Source organism: Microtus ochrogaster, chromosome 16, assembly GCF_000317375.1.
Source record: "Microtus ochrogaster isolate Prairie Vole_2 chromosome 16, MicOch1.0, whole genome shotgun sequence".
Taxonomy (NCBI): domain Eukaryota; kingdom Metazoa; phylum Chordata; class Mammalia; order Rodentia; family Cricetidae; genus Microtus; species Microtus ochrogaster.
The window spans coordinates 7,493,514-7,506,302 of record NC_022018.1 but is presented as its reverse complement, the minus strand read 5'-3'; the positions used below and the strand labels follow the sequence as shown (position 1 = coordinate 7,506,302).

General features: G+C 38.0%; 1 protein-coding gene across 2 annotated transcripts in view; it reads right to left on the bottom strand.

Moving 5' to 3' along the window:
- Positions 1-12,789, bottom strand: part of Plekhh2 (pleckstrin homology, MyTH4 and FERM domain containing H2) — a 110,776-nt gene that overhangs the window by 73,464 nt on the left and 24,523 nt on the right. For both annotated transcript variants that reach the window (XR_003377581.1, XM_005354681.3), the window contains one exon: positions 4,022-4,084. Coding sequence is in view for 1 of the 2 variants with exons in the window: in XM_005354681.3 (XP_005354738.1) it covers positions 4,022-4,084 (63 nt within the window). In the remaining variant the exon portion in view is untranslated. The remainder of the gene's footprint in view (positions 1-4,021; positions 4,085-12,789) is intronic.

Genomic DNA, 12,789 nt, shown 5'->3' with positions numbered 1-12,789 from the left:
AAAAAGAAAAAAGAAATTCTTGGCTGATATTTACTAAAGGAATTACTTGTCAACTGGCAATCTAGAATTCCAATGTATAACCAAGAAAAATAAGAACATATGTCCATATGCAAATCATCACAGAAAAAGAGAGCTAGAGATAGTAGAGTAGAGATAGGAGTGTGCGATGCCACCCAAGAGGCAGCACTGGAAAGAGAAAAAGGAAAGACAAAAGTGGGGAAATAAAACACGAGCTTTAACTGTATTTGACAGCAGATGACGACGCGGAAGAGCCTGCGAACAGCACCAAGGGGAGCTGAGCAAACGCAGAAGGCACAAAGTTTGAGAGGATAAACTAACTCAACGGCTTCAACAAATACCGAAACAAAAGGAAAAGACTACACAGACTGAAGTCTACGACACAAATGAAATGCGCCAGTCTAGTTCTGATTCCAATTTGAACAAGTCAGTCATTTAAAATGAGGAAAATCGTATATATAATGTATACATAGTATATATGCTATTATATATATTAACTAAAAAGAGATACTCAAACAAATACATGTGCATGCACACTTGTCATGCTAACCAAAAGGCAGAGACAACTGAAATGTCCATCAATAGATGAATAAACAAAAAGTGGTTATGTATATTATGTATATTATATATGTATATATGTAACATGGGTGATCAAAAATATCCTACTAAATAAAATAAGCCAGACACAAAGATCACATATTATGTGAATAATTATAAGAAACATCCAATGTAGGTGCGGTGGCACACACTTGTAGGAGGCTAAGGCAGGAGGATTATAATTTAAGGCCAGCCTGGATCACATATCCGACCTTGCAGTTTTATTCAGAGTGGGTAAATTCACAAAGAGAGAAAGCGTTCTGTGACTGCCAGGACTTGAGGAGAGGAAAGCCACACTAAATACTCAGTGGCAACATGTTTCCTTGGGAAATGATGGGGGATAATTTGGAGTTAAACAGAGATGTTGATTATATAATACTGTAATTTGTCTGTTTAAAAATAACCAATTTTATATTATAGGAACTTCAATGCAATCAAAATATAGTAACACGAGCTAGAGAAAGGGTTCCACAGTTCATAGATTATACTTTTTCCCAGAAGACTCATGTGCAGTTTTCAGCACCCACAACTGCCTGGAACTCAAGCTCTGATAGGAACCAACACCACCGGTCTCAGTGGGTACTAGTATTCACATGTGCTTTCTCTCTCCTCCTCTCTCTCCTCTCTCCTCTCTCTCTCTCTCTCTCTCTCTCTCACACACACACACACACATTCAAAATAAAAGAAATATTAAAGAAAAACAAAACCAGAAGCAATTCTGAGATGTCTGAGAGAATTTTGGATGGTATCTAGCTCTCTGACAAACTAAGGAACTTTTGCTGGTATTTTTGGCATGGCAATTGTACTGTGGTTAGGATTTTATTAAATGATTTATCTTATTTGCATTGGTGTTCTGCCTGCATGCATGTCTATGTGAGAATGACAGATCCCCTGGAACTGGGGTTACAGATAGTTGTGAGCTGCCATGTGGGTGCTAGGAATTGAACCCAGGTCCTTTGGAGGATCAGCCAGTGCTCTTAACCACTGAGCCATCTTTCCAGCCCTATGGTTGGGATTGTTTTTCATGGTTGGGATTTTTAAGTCTTTTAGATTAGTTGCTTTGATTTTACTCAACTTTATGCATGGGTACAACTGTATGATATGTGATATTTGATATCAGAATAATCCAGTTAGCCTGAGTGGAGGAAAGGCTGACCAATGATACAGTGGTGGCAATTTGACTAAGTCTCAAGAGCTCATTGTACGGTTTCCCTACTCTCGTGCACGTTGGTTTCATGTAATAAAATTTTAAGATTTGTTTTCAAATATAAACAAGAAATCAAGGATGAGGTTGGACTGGCATTGCTTAGAAATCTGTTAAGCCACTCTCACAATCTGCTATGTAAAACCAAGTCTAGCCTCTGGTTTAAAGGAGGACACACTGCCTGGCACCACTGACGCCAGCAAGCAAAGGTAGCCAAGGAAGGAAGATGGCAGGCCTAAGGACAAGATAACTGTTGCACTATGCACTTCTTAGAAAGAATTTTGTATCAGCTTCCATTTCCACCAGTAATGCAGAAGTGTTCCCTTTTCCCCACAACCTCTCCAGCATAAGTTGTCATCAGTGTTTTTGATCTTGGCCATTCTTACAGGTCTAAGATGGAATCTCAGAGTTGTTTTGATTTGCATTTCTCTGATGACTAAGGATGTTGAACATTTCCTGAAGTGTCTTTCAGCCATTTTAGATTCCTCTGTTGAGCGTTCTCTGATTAGATATGTACTGCCCCTTTGGATGTCAGTGTGGCAATTTCTCAGAAAATTAGGAAACGACCTTCCTCAAGATCCAGTAATACCATTTTTGAGTATATATCCAAAGGATGCTCAATCATGCCACAAGGACATGTGCTCAATTATGTTCATAGCAGTATTGTTTGTCATAACCAAAACCTGTAAACAACCTAAATGCCCCTCAACCAAAGAATGGATAAGGAAAATGCAGTACATTTACACAATTGAGTACTACACAGCAGAAAAAAAATAACGACATCTTGAATTTTGCAGGAAAATGGATGGAGCTAGAAAACATTATTTTGAGTAGGTAACCCAGACATAGAAAGACAACTATCACATGTACTCACTCATAGGTGGTTTTTAAACATAAAGCAAAGAAAACCAGCCTACAATTCACAATCCCATAGAACCTAGACAACAATGAGGACAGTAAGAGAGACATACATAGATCTAATCTACATGGGAAGTAGAAAAAGACAAGATCTCCTGAGTAAATTGGAAACATGGGAACCTTGGGAGAGGGTTGAAGTGGGGAGGGGAGAGGCAGGGAAGGGAGCAGAGAAAAATGTAGAGCTCAATAAAAATCAATTTAAAAAAAGAGAAAGAATTTTGTGTCAAAGTCATTAGAAATGTTTGAGCGAGTGCAATGGAGAGCTCTCATAAAAGGAGAAGCTATGGACTGAAGAACTTTAGGGTGGGTGCGCTTATCCAAACCATCCCCTTAGTGCTCTTAAAGCCTAGAAGGGGCTAAGCGACAAATCAGCATCTAAAGAACCAAAGTTCTAGAAAAAAATAAGAATAAAGAAAAAAACCTTTTCTTTCTTTTCTTCCTTCCTTCCGTTTTTTTTTTGTTTGTTTGTTTTGTTGTTGTTGTTGGGGTTTTTTTTTGTACTTTTCAAGACAGGGTTTCTATGTGTCACCCTGGCTGTCCTGGAAATCACTCTGTAGACCAAGCTGGTCTTGAACTCACAGAGAACTTTAATCCCAAATGCTGGGATTAAAGGTGTGTGCCACCACTGCCCAACAAAATAATCTTTCTTAATGCTACAATTCAAGCAAACTTTAGTTCCCTCTCAGACTAGTTTTAAAGTCATGGATTTGTTTTTTCTTAATAAACATATTAATATATGAAATATATAGCTTTGTACATAATTTTCCTAATGTAATTCTAAAATTTTCTCTATTAATTTTCAGTGAGATTACTTGAAATATTTGTTTAACAGTTCCTGACTTTAAGTTTACTTACTCGCTCTTCTACAATATGGAATTCATATCAATTTTCAACTCTTTATTATTATACATAAAGCTGATATGAACATACTTATATATAAAATTTAATTACAGATGGGATTTCTATTAAAAGTTATATTTGACTTTAAAAGTAAAGTATTTTAAAGTCCTTTTTTTCCCTCTTGGAAAATATATAAAGGAACAAAATAGAGTTCAATTTTTCCACTCTATGGATTGAGCTCATGAACAGTCAAAATGATGAGATATTCAGGAAGGTTTCCAGCTGTCCTACTACTTTGAGCTAAACAATCTTTATATGCATAGAGACAGGTAAAGACTAAATGATACTAAACAATCTTTACATGCACAGAGACAGGTGAAGATTAAATGATACTAAACAATCTTTATATGCACAGAGACAGGTGAAGATTAAATGATACTCTACCTGTTGAAAAGCCTTTTCTGCTTGGCGTTCGGCATCGATAACTTGCCTCTCCAACTGTTGCATCTACAGGTGAGGGAGGGCAGAAAACACACAAATCTTTATATTTGCCTTTTGGGAAACAGCTTTAAGTCTCACAACGTCATCAACTCGTTAAAAAAAAAGTAATCCTTTAGATAGGAATTATAATTAACACATTAAAAGGCACTTGGTATTTAAAAGTTGATGAAATGTCAGAAGTCTTGATGCTTTTAGGACATTGTGGTCCATCCAGTCCTTGGCACATATCTTGGTAACTTTGTAAGGGTTGTTTGGTAGTTCATAGATTGGTACTGTTATTGTTATCATTCTTCCATATAGAACTTCATATACCACAGGGGTGTTCATCAACAGATTGGAAATGACTGGTCAATACATATTAAGAACAATAAAAAGTAAGACTTTGATGCTGTATTTGGCATTTTGGCCAAAAGTCAAGATGAAATTAGAGAAGCATGTATTCTTACAAACTCCATGGATGGTATATTCAAATCACAGATGAGGCGTCTTATAGATTGATGGGAGTATATAAGAGACTGATTAAATGCAAATCCCAAAATAAATACGGAAAGCACAATGCTAAAAGATCTAGTGCTAATTAAGGGACGAGTGCTAGGTGTTGAACACACAGCCATGAGGTGAAATGTGGAACAAGTTTAAGGTGGCGCGTGATTGGACCAGTGCTCACTGCCCCTCTTCTCCCAAACAATTGGTATGGATGCCCAGAATATTCATGGTAAACTTTCAACTCTCCGCTTCTCAGGGCTGCCCTGGAGAACAAGAGAAAGAGAGAGAGAGAGAGAGAGAGAGAGAGAGAGAGAGAGAGAGAGAGAGAGAGAGATCGAGATCCAAATACTGTAACAAAATAAGAGAAGACAAAGAGGTACAGATGGGGAAAGTGAACAAATTTTTCTATCAAAAGGATGGCAACTACAGCTTCTACTTCCTTTCACATTCCGGTACTCTGTCATTGCAAGTTTAAAATATCTTTTGCTGACAAGAGATAGATCTCCGCCCTTTTATGTGGGCTACACATAACATCCAGAGGCCTCCAATAGGAGAGTGTGGAAGGAGGAATTGTGTTAAGTACAGAGTCGGTGTAGAGGCTCAATGGGCTTCTCGGGAGCCATAAAGAGTTTAAAGATCAAGATGTAATTTGGAATTTATCCTGTGATAAGTAGTTGGTAGTCTGCCTGAAATACGTGGGTGTTGTTGGGTTAAATACAGAGGATTATGAAGGAATAAATGTGTTTAACACAAAGCCCATTGGGTACCTCAATCAAGAGGCGATAGCTAATAACCCACATCAAGTAATAAACACTGCTACTCAGATATACCACCATGTTTAACGGACTTACTCCCCCAGTTAGAAAGTCGTGACAGCATTTAGGCATTTTTTTTATGCTTTGCTGGGCTTTTTTTTCAAAACCTCCAAATGATTCAGAAAATAAAAAGTGGTGAATAATACAATGTGTTACTGAAAGGCCACTTGAAATGTGGCAAGTCCAATGTAAGATGGAGCATAAGCATCGAATACACACTTCACCCAGTAACATCTATCTTTAGAAAACACTATAAAAATGTAGGCTATCGCCAAACAAAGTTTACCTTAATTCCATGTTGAAATACTTGAGATATGTTGCATTAAATCAAATAAGCCATTAAAATTTATTTCATCTCTTTCTCATTTTATTCATGTATCCATTAGAAAAATTCAAATGACACAGGTAGTTCATATTATAGGTCCTTGTACAATAAAGGTACAGAATATCTGTTGTCATCGCATGGAGTCACTTAAGGATGCAAATGACAGCACTTCCTAAAAGGCAGGGTGTTATAGGGACTGAGATTTATCAAGAAGGTTTAAATGTTTGAACATGTTTACAGATATATCTTAAGTGCATCCTTTGGATTTGGATCATCTTTAATTTTTGTGAAAATGTTTCAAGCATTTAATGAGCTTAAACAAATTCTAATAAGTTTTTGCTTAACTAGACACAGACTATCCATAAACGATTGGGCAAGCACAGATCTCTTAGCTATCTCTAGAAGTTTCTTACCAAAACACCTACTCCACTACCAAACACATCGCAAGCGCCACTGGGGCTATGCAGACAACTGTCACCTCTGTGCTAACTGCAGTCGTTTTTCATCGGAATTTCTGTACGTCTGTTGCCTTAACCCATCTCTAAGGCAGTGATTAGATTTCAAGGAGAAACAAATTCACAAAACCTTGTTAAGCAAATGTTGCTAGTGAAAGGAAAAGAAATTTTCTGCAGAGACTTATAAATATCAATTATGACTTTTTTCTTGAGAGCAATTTAGCGTCTGTGCTAGGTAGATGGCTCAGTGGGTATTACCATGCGAGTGTAAAGACCTAGCTCAGGTCCCCAACATCCATGTAAAGCTGGGCACAGTGCCCCTGTGATCTCGCTCCTGGAGACATGAGAGGCAGACAGGAGAAAGTCCATAAGCTCATGGGCTGGCTAGCCTGGTATACCCTGAAGTGGACAAGGAACTCCACCTCAAACAACACGGATGCAGGGTCTGACACCTTCACCCAACTACTGTAGCACACATACATCCATCTTCACTTACACATGCACACATACATCACACACACACACACACACACACACACACACACACACACACACACACCAGATACATAATCCACACCCATAAAGATTAATTTCGAAGTATTTGCTTTCTAGTGATAACAGGAAGGGCAGAATCTAGTCTCTATTATTATATACCTAGTATAAGTCTTCATACACAGTAAATATTGAGTCATATAAATTATTAGCGAAATGACCATGATTTGTAAGTATCATGTGTATTTCAAGAATGGCTGTGGTGCCTAATTCTGATTGTTGATCGGACTGGATTAAGAAATGACTGGGATAATAGTAAAGCAAGCTTGTGTCTGGGAAGCTATCTCCAGAGATGGTCAGATCACAAAGCCTCTGATCTAATGAACGGATTAAGCCTCTGATGAATTCATAATTGCCATGGCATTGTTGGGAGTTGGTAAATGGCAGGTGGAAGAAGCAGGCCCAGCTGGAGAAAGTAAGTTACTGCAGGATGGGGTGAGTCTTGGAGAACACTATCTTCTGCCTGGTTCCTTCCTGTACTCCCTTTCCTATGCTTCCTGACCATCCTGAAATGAGAGACTCTGCTGCTCAACGCTTTCTGATGGACAGAAACCTCTGAAACTGGATAAACCAGACCCTTCTTTGAGCTCTTCTCTCATGAGTTTTGTCACAACGCTAAGAACAGAAATCGACAATAGTAGGTTTACCACTGCCAAACAAATTTATTCCTGTTCCTGTGGCTCTACATTACAAGTGCTGGAAGGAATAATTCATGTGTGAAATCCTTCATGACATGACACCTTACACATGCCAATTCGTCAGTAAAAATCTAAAAACCTAGTAGTTGATAGTAACCTTGCAAAAACATTTCCATTCTAGAAAAGCAATATACACATGCATACGCTCCCTTACTAGAAGGGTATTATACACATGCACACACTCCCTTACACACAAACACATAGCACTTTACAATGCTTTCATATACAAGTAGGCAAAATTCATTGCTAGGCATGAAAAGATATATGTATGTATCACTGAATACAAGGAGTTTTTAAAACCATAGTTTCACAGGTCACTTTTGTTATTTTTATTAAAACACAAAAGTAGTCCACAAAATATTAAGAGGAAAGTAGAAAGGAAAGGGGGGAAAGTCCTGAATTTGGAAGCAAGATCTAAATTAGAACCAAGATTCCACTATTTATGAGTGGTTTAAGGATGGATGGGCAAATTCTTTTAATATAGCAGGTCTCCATTCCTTATCTGTAAGATGAAATAACCCTTATTCTAGTATATTTATATAAAAATTAAGTAGTAAGACATCTAGCATGATATTTAATATTTTAATAGGTGTTCAACTTTTACAGACAACATTTTATAGCAATATATTTCTGGCATACACATGTATTGCTTTTATGAATAATTTAAATTGGGATGGTTTGGTTTCAAATGAGCAAACTACATTTAAGAGATCTGGGTTTTAGCTCTTACTACAGTACTTCACCAATAGTTTGTCACTAGATTCTATAATTCCTGTGTATGAAATTGGGATCATACAACCTTCTCTATTACAAAATGCGAGACTAAAAGTAAAAGAACAGGTAAATGCGATGGGAATGGGCTTAAGGTATTTCAGTAATTGAAAACATGGTGATAGCATTTCTAGTGTTGTAATGTGGATGACAAAAATCAAAGTGTCAGGCCTGAGGGTATAGCTTAATGATAGGACATTTATCTAGTATGCATAGGCTCTAAGTTTAAACTTCAGTAACACACACACACAGAGGAAGAGGGGCAGAGAGAGGAAGAAAGAGATCTGCCTAAAACTAGGGATATAGATATACAGATATGTCATTATAAATGTGCATAGATGTATGAAATATTATATGTGGGATTCATTCAACTAGAACTCTGGGAACTACAGATCAGTGTACAGAGGGATGGATGGATTGGTCCTGAATTGATAAGCATTAAATCTAGAAGATACATAAGGACATACTTCCGTGTGTTGAAAAACCTCTCCAATAAGAACTTTTAAATATATATGTGAAAAGATATCAATGACATATTTAAAGACAAAGCAGGAACTGAGGGTGTGCTCAGCTAAGATGCAAAAAGGTTTGGGTTTGATCCTCAGCCACCAAAAAAAAAGCAACAAATAAAAACTATATAAGGAATGACATGCAAATGACATGTTAGCAGGAAAGTTTGTTTTTAAAAGGTCATGAATATTTTACTTTTACTTGTATAGGAAAAACTTGTATATTTGTTTTTATGAGATGAGATACACAAACACCAAGGAGCTATCTCTATGTCATAGAATTGTGTTAAGTGATAGGGAGAGTTAATTCCATTTAAAAAGAGTATAATGGAAGAGTAAAGAGTATCTACACTGGAAAACACTGTAATGGTTGTAGCAATCAAAGGTAATTCTGCTTCTTCAGAGAAAGCAGACAAATAAAAAGATGCTAAAATACTTTGTGGAATTGAAGCATAAAAGAATAATAGACATAGGAAAAAAGGACAAAGTGGAGTAGATCTCACTAGAAGGTGGCCAGAGGGATACTAAGTGGAGATCTCACTGGACGGGGGCCAGAGAGATGCTAAGTGGAGATCCCACTAGACGGGGGCCAGAGGGATGATGTACTGATTATGAAGAGGTCACAGTGGTCTTTGTGAAATCACACAGTGAGATGACTATCTACAGTCAAGAGTCGGAGCAAACTAACTAGCTATAGAGAACAAAGTCACCCTAAAGGGGGAAAACTTGATAAAGATTGCAGGAAATATAGAAAAAGGAAAAATAATGAAGTTAAGAACTGCTCATTGAAAAAAACTAATACAGTCGATAAATTCTTGGTAGATTGAGAAAGAAACAATATTTAAAAAAAACACAAATAATCAATGTCAGGAACTCAAGGAGGGCCCATAAGTAGACTCACAGAAATTTGGAGGAAAATAACTGAATATCATGAGCAAAAATAATTGAGCAACTTGAACAAAACATGTAATTTCTTTTAAGGACATAAAATAGCAAAGATTATTCAAAGAGAAATGTCAGCTTAATGGCCTTGTATCTAAGAAATGCATATTTAAAACCTTACAAAAGGAAGACTCCAAGACTACCCAGCTTTGCTAGTGAATTCAACTAAAGGGGCTGGAGAGATGGCTTGGAGGTTAAGAGCATTGGCTGCTCTTCCAGGTCCTGAGTTCAAACCCCAGCAACCACACAGCAGCTCACAACCATCCATAATGAGATCTGGTGCCCTCTTCTGCTGTGCCAGCATGTAGGCATCCAGAACACTGGATACATAATAAATAAGAAAACTCTTTTTTAAAAAAGATAGAAAAAGGATGACTACAAACTAATGAGAAAAAAAACCCCACCCTCTTCCAAGATGATAATCCAAGTATACTTTATAAGGACAATTATGATCACAACCAAAGATCAGACTAATATCCTCATGAGTACAGTATCAGAAATCCTTAATAAAACATCAATAGAAAAACTCCAAATATATACAATGACATTCGCATTCTTGAGTGGCCTGGCATGAGCAAAGGGACAGACAGCATAGAAGTGGCTTCTGGGACTTAGAACACGGGAAAGAAACTGATGAGAACAGTGCAGGAAATCTCTCATCCTTATTTTGGATTGGCTTTATAGTTTTAATATATATTTTAATATATATATATCTGTTTAAATACCAAATATTTAACCAAATTCTAAAACATAGAAAGAAAATCAGGTAATATATGAGAGAATAAATAAAAAAATTAAAATAAAATTTTTTAAAAAAAATCAATGTTCATAAGACCAATTTAGAGCAAGGAAAACATCTGGAATATTATTGCATGAGGAATCTCAGACTATGTTTTAGGGTAGTCAGAGATTAAGTGGGAATAGAATCTAATTATTAGAAGGACAAGAACTTTTTAAAGAAGTAGGGAGAAATTAAGAGTAAAGGAGCAGGAAAATGATTCAAAGCTCAGTAGCTAGCAGCCAGCTCTCCTGCGACCCTCAAAGGTCCTCACCTTGTGGTAGTCTAGCCCTTCCTTCACTACATGGGCTAACCCTTGTGACGACAGGTTCCTGTGGAATGGTGGAGTGTGACTTCTCAGGCTATGTCACAAAAGACAGCCTGTCTTCCACCTTGAACTCCCGGGGACCACTTTCTCTGTTCTCAAGGAGCCCTGCTGAGGAGTCTCCAGGCTTAGCAGCTGAGGCCTCCTACCAACACCAACCTCCCAGCAACCATTTGAGTGAACGATTTTGGAAGCAGACCCTCTGGCTCCCACCCAACTATCAGCTCACCGCGCCCTAGGCCAACTGCTGTCTCAGCTACACCAGAGGGTTCGAACACTTCAAACGCTCCAAGATAATAAATGTCTGTAGTGTTTTTAAGTTTGGGGTGATTCATTAACACAAATGGATAAGTAAAAGCAGACAAAAGTAAACTATTCTGAGACCAGGAGAAGAGAAAGCATGCAACATAAAAATTAAATCTCAATGCACAAGAGGGTAAAAATAAAAGTGACCAATGACGCGTGCAGATGGGGCTTCGAAGTGACGTGGAGAGGAACAGGAGGAACACGTGAGTCACTAACAGAAGCAACACGCTGACACGTGACAGTCATGCCCTATGCCACACATAAGAATTTTAAAACTGCATGCTTTATTTTTAAAGGTAAAATGAATGTTCAAGACAATAGTCTAAGGAAAGTCTAAGAAATATTCAACAAGGAGCTAAAAACGAAGTTCATTGTGTACAAGGAAGAAAATGATCCTGAATTACTTTAAGCTACGTAAGGTAATAATAATAAGTTTGTATTTGTATGTGTATTAAACTTTTAAAAGTAGAAATAAGTGTAGGTATTGGAGGAAGAAGACAATTTAGTGACATATTTTTAAAACACAGATAATATCAGCTGTGACCTAGCACACCCAAGCCACTCGTCCTACTACCGATCCGTGCTATGGACTCAGAATTCATTTAGGGACTAACTTCCCAAGAGATGGGGTCGCCTTCTCGACATTCAGACAGTGACCTTCAGAGTAGACCAAATGAGGGAACTTAGAGATGAAAAGAAATCCAGTTTCTCAACAGACAGAAACAGGTTTGGGTTCAGAAGGTGAAGCCAGAAGATCCAGTGGCTCCTAGCTCATGTGTACCTTCTCCCTTTAGCACTGGTTGCTGGCAACTGACTCCATTAGAACACAGTACATCTGCCCAGGCCAGACTGAAGAGATCTGCAGCTGTGATCTGGTTTTAGAATCGTTGGTCACCATGGCTACCTTCCTACAGAGGACAAGGCGAGGGACGTATCTTGGACAGCGTCTAGTTATTCCACTACTCTCAACTAAGGTGTCAGGTACGTGTATCTTGAACATCCCAGACTCAGCTGTCATGTCAGCATCCTTGCTGATCCTGGTTCTCAGTGTTTATCTGCCAACTGAATGCTGTTACATGAGTGACCCCATTAAATGGAAAACACAGTCTAAGAATAACCAATAGAAATATGAATAAATGATTGCTCTTTTAAAGACACTACAATTGTTTTTAATTGATAAAAATCATAGTTACAAGACTGGAAAGATGACTCAGTGGTTAAGCACATATTGCTCTTCCAGAGGAGCTGAGTGTTGTTCCTAACACCCTGTTAGGTGGTTCATAACTTTCTGTCAATCAAGCTCCAAGGGGTTATGAATCTTCTGGTCTTAGAGGAACCATGTGATCTACCTATACAGACACACACACACAGACACACACACACACAGACACACACACACACACACACACACACACACTGTAGAATACCCAAATTGATAAAGCCACTATGTTTTGAAAATAGATTTTTTTTCCATTTTAAGCAGCAGTAAGTAACTAAAACCCACAGTTAGTCTACTGAGTAGTACAGACCCTATGGTACCTTTAATAACCTCCGGTCATCATTTCAATGAAAGCTACTCTCATCTTAACACACAACTTTCTTTTTTCTTTCCTTTTTTTTGGGGGGGGGGCTTGTTTTTGTTTTTCGAGACAGGGTTTCTCTGTGGTTTTGGAGCCTGTCCTGGAACTAGCTCTGTAGACCAGGGCTGGCTCGAACTCACAGACATCCGCCTGCCTCTGCCTCCCGAGT